The following is a 17,997-nucleotide window of genomic DNA, read 5'->3' on the forward strand; positions in this document are numbered from 1 at the left end:
TATGTTTGCAGCACAGCCTTTTATGCTAGTGACACTTGGACTGTGGTAAAATCTGAAAATAATGGAATTGAAGCATTTGAGTTGTGATGCTACAGAGGAATGATGAAAATTAGGTGGACTGATAAGATAAGAAATGAGGTTCTCCACAGAATCAGCAAGGAAAGGAGTATATGGGGAACTATGACAAGAAAAAGGTCAGACTGATAGGACATCTGCTAAGACATCGGGGAATAACTTCCATGGTACTAGAGTGCGTTGCAGAGGGTAAAAACTGTAGAGGAAGACAGAGGCTGGAATACATCCAACAAATAATTAATGATATAGGTTGCAGTTGCTACTGTGAGACAAAACAGTGGAAACATAAATAATTTATGAGAGGCTGCATCAAACAAGTCAGAAAACGTATGGGGTGGTGAAATTATTAATATTTAAACATAACCAACCAAATCATCCAAAACACTTACAGTATCAGCTAAATGTAAACAATACAAAGTAAATACTTCCCAAAAGACTGTTAAAATTTAAATTTTCACTTGTTGCTCTACCAGCACCACGAACATACTCAACATCAAGTGCAGCTGAAGCAGTCCTATACCTAGTACATGGACAATCATCCACCTAACAATGTAAATGGGCAGGCCCACCATTTATGCCCTTTGTAATCAGCTCACCACAGCCTTTGGCATCAGGTGCGGTGATAGGAGTGGCGATAGGAGCAGTAGTAACTTCTGCCCTTGAAAGCTGCAGGTTGCAGCATGCGAGATCATCTGATAATACCGCTTTAACAGACCAGTCACCTTCTTCTCAGCCATTGAAACTGGATAATATTAAGAAGCAAGCCCCTTCCTGACCAAGAAAGAGCCCTCTGTATAGTGACCTACAACAGCTACTGTAAGCTCAATGTCCTCTCAGTGTTGCATACAACACTTGCAAGCTAGGGGCTGCAGTCATTTCAATTTCTCCAGGACAGGTGTTCTATAAGCATACTCCACCAACTGAAGGAAGATGGTATAAATCTTGGAGTCTTTCTGGACACATGCCAAATCCTGTCCCCCCCCCCCCCCCATGAAAAATTTTGACATATGCCAATTCCTTTTCCTCAAATTCCTTCTTATTATTATCTGATCCAATTAATATCTTCTTGCAATGGCAGTTACATATATTTTTTTTCCAATTAAAATTTCCTGAGGTTATTTAATATATTTCCACTAATTTTGCAGTCACAGAGCAAAGCTAGCACTTCTCCCTTCTTCAATTTCTATGGCTCTTCTGCATACATTATGTTTCTAATCATTAACAAAAAAAACACAGCACTTCTCCCTTCTTCAATTTCTATGGCTCTTCTGCATACATTATGTTTCTAATCATTAACAAAAAAACACCTCTCTCTCTCTCTCTCTCTCTCTCCCCCCCTCTCTTTTCCTCCTCCTTTCCCACCCTCCTCTCTCAACCCCCTCCCCTGCCTTTTTTAGTGGCACTGGAAGCACTTTTCTTCCATGCCCCAAAGGTATCAAAGCACAGTTATTTCAGTTTCTATTGTTCAGTGAATGAAAGACTTTATAATCACCAAGAAATCAGTCAGTGGGCGAGCACACGATATCTCATTCTTATCCACCTGTATTTAAGATTTGTCACAGAAAACCCAAATCACAATGGCTACACCAGTCTTCCCAAAAATTAGACCAGCATTGCATTACTATGACCCTCAATTAGTTTGAATGTTCTCTACAAACATGAAGATACTGCCAATTTCCCATTACTGTCTACCTGAAATCTAAAAGAACTGATAAGATTAAGTATTTAATTCAACAAGATATAAGAGCAGTTGGAATGAAAGTAAATCAAATTTAATCTAAACAACTCTCAGTGGCACAAGTTGCAGAGGTCAAACAGTAACAATACCAACAAATTTTAATGCCCTAAGCAGGGAGGGACAATGTAAAAACAAGGTGTTTTAACAAGCATTTAATGCAGTTGAGACTAGGACTTCCAAAATGGATGTTTGACCATTGAAACTTTTGACATTTAAGAATTCTGGGAGGGTGAAAACACAGAACACCAAAAAATAAGCAGTGCAAGACCCATGTTATGAAAGAAGGACCTTAGAACTCAGCTATGTTTTCAGTCTAGTGCCTGTGCCTGTCAATCTCTCAAGTATAAGGTGAGTATCTACCTTCATTTCTTGTATTCCAACCAGAACATTCCAATGTAATATGAAATTTAATTTCATGTCTGGCACTGAACTTTGGTATAAGAAAAAATGGTATGAAAACACTTATTTTCAATCAAAATATGCAATTTAGATGACAATGTTCTTCATTTATAATTTATGGATGGGCCTCGTAGCCCAGTAGTAAAGTGCGTGTCTGGAAACCAAAAGGTTCTTGTGACTTTGCAGAGTAATTTATTCAAGAAATCTAAATCTCAGATTAACTTCTCATAGCTCACGTTCACAGTCATGTAAAATTTTGTTGTCATCATGGTTGCCTTTTGACTGTAAGATTATTTCTTTGTAAAACCTAATATTGCAGTTTTGATTATGTGGCCATTATCACATCAAAATAATTGCACCGTAGCACATGCCAGAATCTAAAAATCATATGACATGACACAAAGTGGGTTTATCACATTGTGTTCCTGATTATGACTTCTTGTGTGTCTTGCACTCTCTGAACTGCATTGTGAATATGCTGCTCATACTATGCTTTATTTTTGCATTCATCCATTACATTGTGTGGAGTAACTGATTCCTTTCAAAAGCTTGTTTCATTGCATAGTGTCCTGCAGGCTCATGTGAATTTGTTTCTGCTTTTGAATCTGTGTGTGAACTGCTCAGTTTAAATCATTTTCAGTACATCCTCACTTTTAATGGAGAACACCATGTTAGCAGTTTTTGAAGATTCAACTTTATTACATCTGGTCATGGAATGAGTGTGCATTTCAGTGTTGAATGGTTTGCCTGCCACTTGTCTTAGTGACTAAGGCAGTTTTCTTTGCAAATGCTAAAAATGCACCAATAATTACACAAATATGTTCACACTTTTTAACAGATACTATAAACAATACAGGTTAGTAGAAATCAATGTACTGCAACCATCCTCCCACTCCAATGAAAATTTAGAAGCAAATAATAAACATACTAACACTTTCATCATTGGATCCATTAGTGAATTCTGTATAGCCTGAATATCCTAAGTGCAATAACATTCAGTGCAGTGGAAGTGCTTTTACACTATACTACGCCATATCATGTACAAATATGCACACAAATGTATAATATTTTTGCAGTATAATACGAGGGCTATCCAGAAAGTAGGGAATGTTTCTGTCTGACGCCACTAGGCATGCGCCGATCGCGTATATTTTTGGTATGTGCATGCTCAGCAGCTCAGTCGGCATCCATCTGTGACAATGGGAACATCTCAGCGCATTTGGTTGTTTCGATATTCGAATTTGAAATGTGCGCTGCAATTGAAAATCCCACCAGTTGTGAGGTGCGGTCTGTGATATGGTTTTTGTTGGCAATAAACCTAAAACCTATAGAAATTTATTGTGAACTGTGCGAAGTGTATGGAAACAACGTAATGAGTGAATGTTCCATCTGGAAATGGTGCATTTGCTTTAAAAATGGCCGAACAAACATTCATGATGAAGAGAAGAGTGGACGCCCGAGTATTGTGACTGACGATCTTGCCACTAAAGTTGATGAAACGATTTGTGAAAACCGTCACTTCTCAATAACGGAGCTTTTGCTTTCTTTTCCACAAGTTTCATGGACTTTGTTGTTTGAAACAGTAACTCAAAAGATGGCTACCACATATTTTGTGCACGATGGGTGTCCAAAATGCTTACAGAGCACCATAAAGAACAGCGAATAGGGGCAACGTTGACATTTCTGAAGGCCTACCACAAACATGGTGATTCTTTACTGGATCAAATCGTAACCGGTGACAAGACGTGGGTGAAACACGTCAATTGTGAGACAAAATTACAGTCCACAGAGTGGAGGCACACAACCTTGTCAGCAAGGAAGTTGATAGCGACAGTGTTCTGGGATAGGCAAAGTGTGCTCCTAATTGATTTTCTCGAATGTGGAGCAACGATAAATTCTGCCCAGTACTGTCAAACTTTGCACAGCTTTAGAAGAGCAGTTCAAAACAAATGCCGAGGAAATCTGACATCCAAAATCTTGTTTTTGCATGACAATGCCCAACCTCACATGGCAAACCGCACTAAAGAACTCATTAATTCATTCAAATGGGAAATTTTCCCTCAACCGCCCTACAGCCCCGATCTCGCACCAAGCGACTTCCACTGGTTTCCCAAGATGAAGAACTGGCTTGCAATGCAGCGCTGTATTTCAAATGTTGTCCACCGCTATGATACGTGCCTCAGTGTGTTTGGTGACTATGTGGAAAAGTTAAAACGTATATCTTGTGCTTAGTTTTTTTTTTTTTTTTAATGCCAAAATGTTCCCTACTTTCTGAATAGCCCTTGTAGTACCTGACAAAATCACTACATACTTTGTCTCTGATACGAAAAAGGATAATCACTGGCAAGAAGCAACACCATTCAAAGCAGAAATATATGCTCATTGCATGACAAGATGTAATAAAGTTGAATGCCAATTCTGTCAGAAGTCACTACGATTGAGTTCTTCACCAAATGCAAGAAAGTATGAAAAATGGATGTGAACAAAAATAAAGTAAGATGCAGCAATATACTCTCAAGACATTTAAATCAAGCAGATCAGGAATGAAATAGTACACATGAATAAATGTCCACAGAAGATTATGTGATGAACCCAACTTCTGTTTTATATGAAACAAAAACAAATAATGAATCATTAACTCCTCCCAATAGTGTGGAAGTGAGCAAAACTTAAGCTTAATATGAGCAACATATCCACAATGCAATTCAAAGGGTGCACAACACACATGAAGCTGTAATCTAAAACAGAAATCTAAGAAACCAGCTTCTTTTTTGAACAAAGCCAATTCAAATATGGAAGACTTTAAATCCATGTGGCCTGACAGTGAAATGAGGTTGTGTTACAAGAAGTTCCTACATGAGTTTCACCCTGCTAGGTAGGAATAGGACACTTTGCGGCTGCAAGGTGAGTAAACATGCAAGGAGACAGTGTTGTTCAGTGTCGGCAACTATGCATATTGTACAAATTGTTTGCTATTGGATAGATAAAAAATCTACTCACCAAGCAGTGGCAGAACACACATATAAAAGGTATTACATATACAAGCTTTTGAAGCCAATGGCGCCTTCTTCCAGCAGAAGGGTTAAAGGGGAAGGAAGAGGGGCGAAGGAAAAGGACTGGTAAGGTTTAAGAAAAAGGGTAGAGTTCAGAAAAGTCAGCCAGAATCCTGAGTCAGGGGACACTTACCGGATGGGATGAGAAGGAAAAATTGATTAATTTTGTTGCTATATTAGAACACTTGTTATGGTGGAAATGAAGCACAGCAGTAGTTCATATAGATTGGTAGTAGCTCCAATGAATTCCAACTTCTGCCAAAAAGTACTGACTGGACTCACCAGGGGCAAAGTTGTAGTAGTCAAACGATAAATAGAATATTTATTAGCATGTAACATCTTTAGTGTCTGACTGACTTTCACTCCAAGATTTTTTTAATGTCAAATGGTGTACCAATAAGTCATTCACAAGACAGTGGGGCAATTAATAAACCATTAAAAGTGGACAAAAATTCACATATGTAGTGTGTTGATATTGCAGGAAAATTGAACTGTCCTCCATCAACATTAAATACAATAATGAGCAAACAAAAAATAGTTGAAGCAGCATATCTGAATAGAGGAAATGGCAAACAAAAACAATTGCACAACGGTCAGTTTCCAGAACTGGAAAACATTCTATTGAAGTGGATAAAACCACCTCGTACTTTGATATTTCATTTAACCGTACAGTGGTTTGGGCTAAAACAATATACTTGGCATAAAAGGTAGGGGCTCATATATCTCATAATATCCAATGGCTGGATCAAAAGGTTCAAGAACTGGCATAATTTGGTGTATAAATGTGTTCCAGAAATGGTTGGAAGCATAAACATTGAGACTATTCAGTCATGGAAAAATAGTCTTCCATCAATCACAAAAAGATTCGGCCCCAAAAAATGATTTAATGCAAATGAAATAGACTTGCTTTTTTTTTAACTTTTGCCTGACAAAACTTTGACAGTGTAGTATGTAGTACAGAGAGGCTAACTGTCTTATTATGTTGTAGTGAAAGGAGAACAGAAAAGTTGGTACCACCAATAATTCGAAAACTGAAGAGCCCACAATGCATTAAGAATGTGTGGACATTTCCAAGTAAATACACATTTAATGTGAAAGCATGGGTAACGAAAACCTATATTTAAACAATTCTTGCATACCTGGGAGGCAAAGTTGAGTGTTAGGAAAAGGAAAATCATCCTGTTTATTGACCATATTGACCAGGATGTAGCACATGCCCAAGATATATAGTATATACATACTGTGAATGAGGTTTTTCCTCCCAACTGTAGAAGCACTTTTAGCCACTCAACCAAGGCATTACAAAATGCCTGAAATAAAATTACAGGAAGATTCTTCATACTAGAATGAGGAAGATAACAATCTCAATTACTATGCTTCTAAGAAGTGCCTGCGATTCCATGCAAGAAAGCATAATCTTAGAATGCTTCAAGATGGCTGGCTTTCGTTAGATACTTACAGAAGACATCACACCACACAACAAAGAAATTGCAGCTGGGCAGTAGCAGCAAACAATGGAGCAAGAAGAAATCAATGACCCACATTAATTTTAATGCTTATGTTGAATACGATGATGGTGTTACCAGCTGTCAGTCCAAGACAACTGATGAAGTCTTGAAGGAACAGATGGCAGACAAAGAAGAAGAAAGCGGAGAAGACAATGAACCAGAACCTTTGCCCCATCATACAATATCAAAATCTACTGAAGCAATGGACACAGTTAAGCATTAAGTCAACAAAGAAGTGATGAATGTATTAGCTAAGATAAACAATACAATATTAAAATTAGAACAAAAGAAACAGTCAACGATTCATACGTTTCTCAAACCTCTGTGAAGACAGGACTATGTACCGTATTTTACTGTATTATAGTGTAGTGACGCTAAGCTGTACAATTGACATACTGATAGTGTGGTGAACTGACATCCTGTATTCAGTTACTAGTAATGGTTCACAAACAGAGAGGCACTAAATGAATGATATTTGTTTGTATTAACATGTGTAATAAAAATAGCAATTTCAGTTATTTTTATTTTATTTTTAACTGACTTGCAATGACAATTATCCAGTGTTTTGCATTGCTATAATCAGATTTACAGGTTATGCCACATTAAAGAATGATAACTTATGTTGAAGTTTTTTACTCTTCTAATTTAGGGAAATGTGTTGCAGTAGTGTTCTAATATTCAAATAATCACCTTAGAGAGTTATTGCAAAGTAGGTTAATGCAGCATTTTAAACCAAATTTCCACTGTGCAATTATAATTCATTTTATGTAAAATGAGAATCCTGCCCCCCTAATATTGCATCAAATTAGAGCAAAATTTTAAGTAATTCAATCTGTCTTCCACAAATTCATTCTAATGCAATAGTTTCATAGAATACAGTTAATAAAGCATTGAGACAAAACTTTTACATTGTGGTTGTAATACACCTTTGACAGCTGCTGCCTCTTGAAGCTAAAATTATACAGATTTTATTTTAGTTTGATTAACCTATCTGCAGGTACGAATTATATGCCACATAGAAAAGTACATAGAATTATAATGTACAGATAAACACAACATATACATCCATAAAGCAGGTGATTATTGAGGTATTGTCAATACTAGAAATATTGATGAAGCATTACTGATGGTCCCAAAAACATTCTCAGTACTGATGACTGATGTTATTCAGTTCTTTGCTGAACTTCGTGATATTGCCATAGGGCACTGATGTATACTGTTTATAGTGCATTTAAAATTAGTTGCAACTTTTGATGTTTGGCTGACTGGAGGGGGATGTGACGCTGTTGCCCACGTAACACGAATGGCCAGCCGGCTTTCCCTACCACACTGCCAGTGGTTTGGCTGGTAATGCGCCCCTGTTGCCACACCATGAGTAAACAGTACCGCATTAGATGCAACAACATTTGTCAGCTCTCATAGCAAAGTCATATTTTCTGGCGTTGAATTGTTCTGTAGTTGTCAGGTATTGTGAACAAGCGTTTTGTGTTGACGTTGCATTAATGAATTGTAGTACATGTGAATACAAGATTTGCAATAAAAATGTCTTCCAAGAACACGTTCACCAGCTGGGAAGATAACATTCTGCTACAAAACATTCCTTGGAATCCGACAACAGTAATGGACAAAATGCCGTACAACTCCGCTGTGATGCATAAAGCTCCAACAATATAGCAAACGAAAGCAGATATTTTGCTCTGGGTGCAAAGAAATGTTCCACGAGATGAAGTTTAACCTACCATGTATAAGGCGAAGTTAATGGAAAATTTTAGTGTTGTACTACCAAATCTTCACGCTACCATGTTGATGAACTGGCTGACAGTAAAGGACATTGTTTAATCAGGCTTCATCTGCATAATACTCATTTAAATCCGATGTGTATATGGGCCTAGGTGAAAAGTAATGTGGCTAAAAACAGCAAGAAGTTTATATTCACTGAGATTCAAATACTGATGAAAGAAGCCACTGCAAATGTTACACCACAGGACTGGTATTGTCTGCCATAATGCAAAGAAGGTAGTTGTGGGGACATTGATTTATGGAGGACTGTCACAAGTTTGAAGGAATACGTAACTTCTTCTGCTGCCACATTAAAATCTGCTTCTCTTGTTAAAACACAGAAGAGTTTAGAAATATTCATCTCACTAACACTGTAATGCAGTTGAAATTGTGACAGAATCTTGAAATAGTGTATTATTAAACTAACAAATGAGTACAAGTAAGGTTAATAGTTTATGAAACAGCAAATTCTCAGTATAAAAATAAACGTGTAACATCTTCACTTATATTGTTACAAAAACCACAGCAGTTCTTGTTTCACCATTGTGCTCAATAATAACGTTATTTGATTGAAAAGATATGTGGTCACTTGAATAATGCCGTAGATATGAAAATGCTGGATACTAATTATGTGGCAAAACAGTCTCATAATCACTATCATTTACCAAAATCTCGTTTTGTTATCTCAAAAAATTTATGAGATACATAGAATTTATGAATATTTCATTCTTGTTTTTTTCACTGACGCATGACTTCGTGTCGGAGCACTTTATGTACATTCCATTTCCTCAAGGTTGGAAACAGACAGCAATATCCTGGCAAGTGTAAAGTGTAATTCAATATATTATCAACATTTCATACACAGCAACATGTAACCTAACATGCATCAAACACAAATTCATAGTGACACCTATTTTTCACTGCAAACTAAGAACTTCTTGAAGTAAGTTACCTACTACTGAAATATTGCAGTAACTATGACCATTAATGAAATGATAGGTGGTTTGTCATGAAGCTGGTGACTTAAAACTATTGGATGTGTGAGAATGAGAGTTTATTACCAAAGTATTTCTTTAAAATCATTTCAGAAAGATCATGGATGAGCCAACTTGCTGTTCATGCAGTCAAGCGAGCCTGGCAGGTTCTGTGCCGTCTAGGACTGGCATTACGCTGCGATCACTTGCTGGTGCACGCTACACACACTGGCAACTATGCTTCCCTCCACTCACTCCTTGCTGAACTGTCAAAAGTCACAATTTATTTTACACACACTACAGTTGTTTGCATTTTCACTCAGTGTGTTGTAGTTGTTATGCAAAGAGGTCAAGATTCTATCAGTAAAATGAACAGGCAATTAATGTAACAATTTATCAGTTGTTACACGAGTAATCCTAGAGGCTAAGCTCTTGATCTCACATGACTTTCCTGCATTCCAATTGGCTGATAGCAGAAGTGTATGTGTCTGAGACACTGGTTTCAACCAATGTTGCCTTATTTAACACATTTTTGGTTCTTGTATAATAATAATTCTGAGAGTTTCTGGTTGTGATATTCTGAACATGTTCTCCAAAAGGCACATTTTGAATCACGATTTATTGAGATAGCATGTCAGGAAGCATGGCATTAAGAGACCACATATTACCTCAAATATGGAATCCTTAATTCCACCGAGCGAGGTGGCGCAGTGGTAAGACACTGGACTCGCATTCGGGAGGACGACAGTTCAATCCCGCGTCCGGCCATCCTGATTTAGGTTTTCCGTGATTTCCCTAAATCACTCCAGGCAAATACTGGGATGGTTTCTCTGAAAGGGCACGGCCGACTTCCTTCCCCATCCTTCCGTAATCCGATGAGACCGATGACCACGCTGTCTGGTCTCCTTCCCCAAAAACCAACCAACCAACCAACCTTAATTCCACATTTTCGCCAACGAAAAAACCGAATTGTTACCAAATTACATATTTTCCAGTAGCAGATTTTCCTGCTAATGATGTTAAAAATATGTGGAACTTCAAAAATGTGCTAACAAGATTCCACCGTACTGTGCTAAGTTGTGAAATTTTAGTTAGTTGTAATGGTAATTTCTGAGTGTCAGATATATTCATAAATCTCAGTTTTTCTTATGCTATCTGAAATAAAAATTTTGGTACAGGTGTTTAAAAGTACTTACCCTATAGCCATTACATCACTTGAATTCCTTTCTGTGACAAAATTGTTCACCACTGTCTTAAGAACTGGTTCTAAGACCTGAAAAGACACAGAGCACTTGTCATTTAACACATTAGAAAGAATTACTAGGGTTCAGTAAAATAAAGTCCAATATCAAAATAATACTACATTCACTTGCTACACTGTCTATGCAACACACATAGCACTATGACGATGTTAACTGACCTGATTAAGTTATGGTACATCAATTTATGTATCATGCCCGAGAGAATATACTGCCTGCAGTTTTATGAAATATGGTACAATCTCATAATATTACATGTCAGTTTCCACTTATCTGCTTTTTTTTCTGCCCGAAATTTTGTAAGAGTGTCAATTCCTCAAAGATGACACCTCCTCCTTATTGATCCCTAATGTATCTACAACTGGGATGTTACTAAATAAAGTTTTCACATCGAAGCTTGTAAGAATGTCACTTGCAGATTTACAAAAAATGTTTTGAATCTTTAACAAAAATATTTGTTTTAGCAACTATATGTCTCAGTTTTCCCAATAAGACCTGGTAAAAGATAAGTTGGAGAAAAAGAGAGAATTCATTCACTTAAAGTTTCAGTGGGCAGAATTCCAAGTGTATCTCTGGAAGACCATATATTCCAGGTGAGACAGCTATTGGAGGCATTTAAGTCTTGGTAACAGAGCTATCCATTCTGAACTTTTCAATTTTTGAAAGTTTCTGTTCTATGATCACTTTTTAATTTGTGGTACACAGGATAAACCAATAGTTGTTCAATCTCCTTACTCTCTTCCATGGTGTTTGTAACAACCATAGCATTTTCCTTATCCACTTTCGTCACCACAATGCTTTTATTCCCCTTGAAGTCAGCACCGATATGTTCCTTTCTGGAGATTTGGTTATGTTTCATGGTCAGCATTCTGTGTAGTTGTGAGTGTACTGTGTTGGAGCTAAGTGAATTTGATTGTAGGCAATTGTTGGTGCTTGTATGGAGGATACTTCTGTAATCAAGGTAGCTGAAGTGTTTGATGTTTCAGGATGCATAATATCGAAGATTTATACCGCATACAGGTGAAACGGAAAAACATCACCTGCTAAGTGACAATGTGGATGAAAGAGTGTGTGGAGTGATAGTGACAGACAGTCATTGAAAAGAACTGTGGGAGATAAAAAGAAGACAACAGCTGCAAAAGTCAGTGCAGAACTGAATTTTGCAAAAGAACCCTGTCAGTACCAAAACAATATGAGGGGATCTCAATAATCTGGGAATTGCAGAGCAAGCTATGGGCTGAAGCAATAAAACCAGGACTACGGAGCAAAGGAAGAATGTTATTTGGTTGGATGAGTCGCGTTTCGCACTGTTCCCAACTTCTCGCTGAGTTTATGTTTCAAGAGTGAAACGTGGCAGGGGTTCGGTGATGATTTAAGCAGCCATGTTGTGGTATTGCACGGACCCCATGGTTACTCTGCAAGGTGGCATTACTGTCAAGGATTGTATGACCATTTTGGCAGATCTGATCGATCTACTGGTATAATGTTTGTTTCCCAATCGTGATACTGTGTTCCAAGATGACAGGACCCCTTGGCCACACAGCTTGCACCATCCAGAACTGGTTTTGAGAGCAAGAGAATGAATTGTCGCATTTCCCCTAGCCACCACAGTCATTGGATCACAATGTTATCAAGCTTCTGTGGTTTACTTTGGAGAGAAAAGTTTGTGATTGCTATGCAGCTCCATCATCACTACCTGAACTCACCACTATTTTCTCTTGGAAACCATACAGGATCTGTATTTAACCATTCTAAGATGACAAGACGCTGATCTGAATGTCAATGGATTTCCTGTACTGTATTAGGTATGGTGAAGTGTTGAGTTTTTGGTGTTTCCGTATTTTTTTGAACACCAGTACGTAATTTTTTTAAGTGCATTATTTATTGAATGACCCTCACATCGGTATTTGAGATATCTGCTTGTACACAAAATAATTAATCTTATGTTAAAGAAAATTCTACAGTGGAACACACCTCTCTGAAGCAGCAGCAGATGCACTGTCTGCTTTGGTGAGTGTCCTTAAGGGGCTCCGGAAAGGCTCAAAATCATGAAAAGTTCAATTTTTACTTTTTTGCGTTTTCTGAATCTGCAGACTATTACCTTTTAATAGACATATAATTTATTCAATTCCGAAGACTACAACTATTTTTAAATTTTTTTTGAAATGTGTTCTACATGGGCGTGACCCACTGTGGCGCTGTTAAACTGCTGTCAAATGGTGTTGTTATTAACGTCCGTGTTCATCAGGTACATTTTAGTGATGTGAGATAAAGTATGTGTTGTGGCTAACCTGTGATGGTTCAATATATATCGCTGGTGTGATTGTCGATTGTTTCATGTTTATTTACTCTGGCGTTATCTCGAAAATATTCGTAATTAATTCTGTTTCTTGAGTCTCTGTTTTGTTGAAGTATAATAATGAGTAAAAGTAAAGTTATTAGAAATCCTCAATGATGGCAACATTGTAAGGTGCAAGGTATTTAGAAATATGGGAATGAAGATAGGTTCTAACATGGTACGAGCGATGCTTGCTGTAGACAAGGAACGCCTTCGGGCTGCAGACAGGGCTGTAAAGAGTCTAGAAACACAAGCAAGAGTAAACAGGAGGAGGAACAAGAGGAAGCTGGAGGAGGAGTTTGCAGAGGATGAAGATAATCCATCCTATGGACCTGGAATGCACTAAAAAGTTAATCCAATCTTTGTCGCTCGATTCCCAAAACTTTTATTTTCTCATACTAATTACATGTTTTCTAAGGATCTTCCAAACATATTTGTTTCAAACTTTCAGTAAATGTTACACAGTACCTTCTGCATAATTTAACACAGCCTTTTTCCAAAAAACTGTATATTTTTGAATATATAAATAAAAAATTGCCAAAAAATGTTGTGAATTTTCATTACAATTGAAAAAAAATCATCTTTAATAACTGAACTAAAATTTTGTAAAATCCCTGTGTTAAGTTGTAGCCCATATTCCAATAAATAATCTGTAAAAAGTTCAACTTCCTACCTCAAATACTTTGTGAGGAAAGATGTAATTTATAAGCGTTATTTTAACATTGCAAGTATAGGGCGTTCCGGAGCCCCTTAAATTAGAAAAAAAGAGCAGTTGCTTGAAAGTGAAATTCTTGGTACTATTATGGTGATATCTCAGTCAGTTGAGTAATTGCTTACCCTTATTTTTATGGAACAACTTGGAAGGAGTGAGGGGGCAGAGACTGAGGGAGGGAGGGAGGGAGGGAGGGAGGGAGGGAGGGAGGGAGGGAGGGAGGGAGAGAGAGAGAGAGAGAGAGAGAGAGAGAGATTATTGTTTAAGGACCCTGTATTTATGAACTACTATGAATGAATAAAAAGGAGGTAAACAAATGAAAAGATTAAATGCTGTCTGCTGCAACTAACACTATAATAAGGCTGATTCTAAAATCAAACTTAAAGAGTGAATACAAGTTTGCATAGCTAATAGGGAAAAAGGAAAGAAGTAAGTAAGACTGAAACCTGTTACCAGTGGCTACATGAATGACAGTACTGAATACATTTTTAATACTTGCAAGGTTATATTAAAATAGAATCCACAAGAACAACTCTAGATAAGTTAACCTTCATTCAAATTTCTGTTTTCATTTTACGTGTTTTTCTCCTTTTTTGTCATTTCATGTTGAGTAATAAACAGCATCCAACTAATATAATTGCGTAGGCTTCCTCAGCCAGTCAGTCGACATAAAAGTTTTCTGGGTATGGTATTGCGTCATATTGTATACAACTACAATATGACGCAGTACCATACTTAGAAAACTTTTATGTCCAGGGTTCAACTAGATGATGATACAAAGGTACCTACTTGATGCAATTAACCACAAAATCATAGCACAACAACCTCTTAGCAAGTATGGTCTTTCATCTTCATTTGCCATTATAGCCTACAAGTTTTAACTTGTGTATACCCATTTAACATTAGTTATGAACAAAAACCTCAACACAAATGAAGTACTGTGATTTCTGAGATGTACATTTTACAAGTTATCTTGTTGATCCTTCATCAATTCATATACTTACATCAGGAGGCACTAACTCATGAGAAGCTTGTGCAGCAAACTGTAGCATCTTCGTCACCTCTGTAACAACAATGGAAGGTAAATGTTTATGCAGAAATGAAAGTTAATTTGCATAAAATGCGTTTTAACAGACTAACCCCTTTGGTGAGGTTGCATAAACCTCTGAATATATGGATAAAAATTGAAAAGGAACAGTTGGTGCAGTCCTATTAGTCTTGATATTACATCAAGTGTCATAAGTTTTACCTCGAACCTTTCATTGGTTGTCTCTATTTGCCGGAAAAGTTTCTCTGCAAAATCTGAAAACAGAGAAAAATTTAATTTATTAGCAATATTTTACACTATACAAGCAATAATGTTCTGACAGAATTACAAAACAGATCACTGCACTTTCTCCTGTTCTAATAGACTCTTCTACCATGAGGGAGTATAACGGCTATAAATGGTATATTGAAGCATGTAAGAAGAAGGAAGTGTCTTCACAAAATCAATTTGAGTAATGTGAGATACAGACACAAATTAAATGAGCCTTCACTAACTGGAAATTAGTAGAGTTAATTTTTTACAGATATTTACCACGACATACAGCCAAATTGTTTTGGTCCGAGAAGAATTATCAAAAAAATTTACAACAAAAGTAGTCGATTAGCAAGGGGGGGGGGGGGGAGAGGGAGAGGGAGAGGTAGAGGGAGAGAGAGAGAACTTGTGCAGGGATGGTTATAAAAATGTGGTCAAATTGTTGATCCATAGAGTTGGTAATTATCACTTATTCACCAGGGGAAAAAAACATATTAGATGCAGCGTGGAAGGCTAAGTCACTCAAAGCTTTGGATCACACATAGGGTGCAAGGAAGTCTATACATATCTCTCACTTCTCTCCCCACTCAACACCTACACGTTTCATGGGACAGTTACGCAGAATCAAATAAATGAACTAAGCTAAGAAAATGATTGATATCCATAACAACTACTTACAACAATTAATGCAGTGGATGTCTGCAAAGTTAAATTCAAAGCAATACTACAAAATGAATATTTTTTTGAGAAAAAAGGATTATCCTATACAAACCTTGGGGATCATGTACTAGATGCAGAGCTGAGAAATTAAATGCAGGCACAGCACCTTTCTTCTTTTTACTCTTCTGCAAGAAATATTTTGAACCACATAATTCCATAACACAGAAATTCAATACATTCATACAGCTTCCAAATAACTTAAAACATCAGTCCAGAGTTACCAAATAACAGAAAACCCAAACTTACCACAATCAGCTGCTTTACTTTCTTAAGTTGTTTCTCTCTTTTCCTGCTCTTTTTATTCACACGATTTGCCATGATAACGTCTTTGGCTGATATTTCATTCTGTAAAATTAAAATGTCACAAGTACGAGATACTAAAAACCAAACTAAGATCAAATTATTTCATGTGCTGCCAATTTTAATCAACTGCTTTTCTTCGTAATACCTTATGAAAAATTCATCAATCATAATACATTATCATATCCAAGGCTCATCGCAGTAGTACAAGTGGTGCAGATGATGAACAGATTGAAAAAACATATAATGAGATTAAAGAAATTATTCAGTTTCTTACGGAGATGAAAATTTAATTTTGATAAGTGATTGGAATATGACAGTAGGAAAGGGAATAACTGGGCAAGTCACCTGGTAAATTTTGCACAGAGCACAACTTCATTATTGGCAACAGCTGGTGTGAGAATCATGAAAGAAGATTATATACATGGAAGCAGGATGGAGGCACGAAAGTTTCAGATTTCGATACCAGATTTAAAACATCAAAGTATTTCCATGATCAGATGTGGATTATGGTCATAATTTATTGGTTATGAACTCCAGATCAAAGCTGAAGGTAGCAAATGAAAGAGCCTGGACAAGTTGAAAGAACTAGTGATTGTTGAGAGCTTCAAAGGAAGCATTAGGCAACTACTGACTGAAACAGGCAAGAAATACAATAGAAGATGACTGGGTAGCTTTGAAAGATGAAATGGTGAAGGCAACTGACTATAAAATAGCCAACAAATAAGATTCAGTACAAATCATCTTATAACACACAAGATTTTGAATTTAACTGATGAAAGGTGAAATATAAAAATGAATAAAATGAATTAGGCAAAATAGGATACACACACAAAAAAGGAGATTAGGAGTAACTGAAAAAGGTAAAACAGGAATGGCTTGAGGAGAAATGCAAAGCTGTAGAAGCACGCATGACTACAGGTAGATAGATGCTGCCTTTGAGAAAAGTAAAGAAACTTTTGGAGAAAAGAGAAGTAGCTACATGAATATCAAGAGCTCATGTTGTAAGCTAGTACTAAGCAAACAAAGGAAGACTGAATGTTGGACAAAATATATAGAAGGTATGAGGGGACAGCTATGTTTAATGAACTATGAACGTATGGGTAAACCAACTATACCCTTGGCTATAGGTATAGTTGAATAATCATGAATAATTTGAAATATAGAATGTTCAGATAGATTCAGGTAATATTATTTAAGGTATCATTATGATTCTGGGTTTGTTTGTGGGTTATTTTATGTTTGAGGCACTTCCGGAGTGTTGTGAGGCCATGAAAGACTTCCATTTGAAGTGCTGACTTAATCATCAGCAATTCCTCAGAGTCTGCAGCACTATGAAGCCCCTCCATGGTGAAGTTCCACGGCTTGGGCTTCACAGCAGTTTACGAAGTTCTCTGTGTGAATGTTATTAGACAAAAAGGAGATAGAACTCTTATTTTGTAAGTCAAGAATTTAAATTCTATAAACATTTACGTTGTAAACTGGAAAATAAATCCAAACTTTGTTCTGCTAATGGAACTTTTTACTTTGTGGAAGAAGTTGCATTACATGAAGAATATCTGACAATAGCAAAGGTTCCAACTGACATACACAAAATTCACTTCGAGACTGTTGAAAACCTTGCAAAACTGTTGGAACCCCTGCAAAGGGCTATACAGCAGAAAGAGACTTTAAGGGGCTCCGGAAAGGCTCAAAATCATGAAAAGTTCAATTTTTACTTTTTTGCGTTTTCTGAATCTGCAGACTATTACCTTTTAATAGATATATAATTTATTCAATTCCGAAGACTACAACTATTTTTAAATTTTTTTTGAAATGTGTTCTACATGGGCGTGACCCACT

At 36.8% G+C, this 17,997-nt stretch overlaps 1 protein-coding gene across 3 annotated transcripts in view; it reads right to left on the reverse strand.

Moving 5' to 3' along the window:
- LOC126253672 (protein SDA1 homolog) overlaps positions 1-17,997 on the reverse strand; it is a 208,504-nt gene that overhangs the window by 63,746 nt on the left and 126,761 nt on the right. For all 3 annotated transcript variants that reach the window (XM_049955205.1, XM_049955196.1, XM_049955211.1), the window contains exons 9-13: positions 16,102-16,200; positions 15,908-15,980; positions 14,976-15,137; positions 14,840-14,898; positions 10,723-10,799 (exon numbers count right to left, since the gene is read on the reverse strand). In XM_049955205.1, coding sequence (XP_049811162.1) covers positions 10,723-10,799; positions 14,840-14,898; positions 14,976-15,137; positions 15,908-15,980; positions 16,102-16,200 — 470 coding nt within the window. The remainder of the gene's footprint in view (positions 1-10,722; positions 10,800-14,839; positions 14,899-14,975; positions 15,138-15,907; positions 15,981-16,101; positions 16,201-17,997) is intronic.

This window comes from Schistocerca nitens, chromosome 1 (assembly GCF_023898315.1).
Source record: "Schistocerca nitens isolate TAMUIC-IGC-003100 chromosome 1, iqSchNite1.1, whole genome shotgun sequence".
In the NCBI taxonomy this organism is placed as follows: Eukaryota; Metazoa; Arthropoda; class Insecta; order Orthoptera; family Acrididae; genus Schistocerca; species Schistocerca nitens.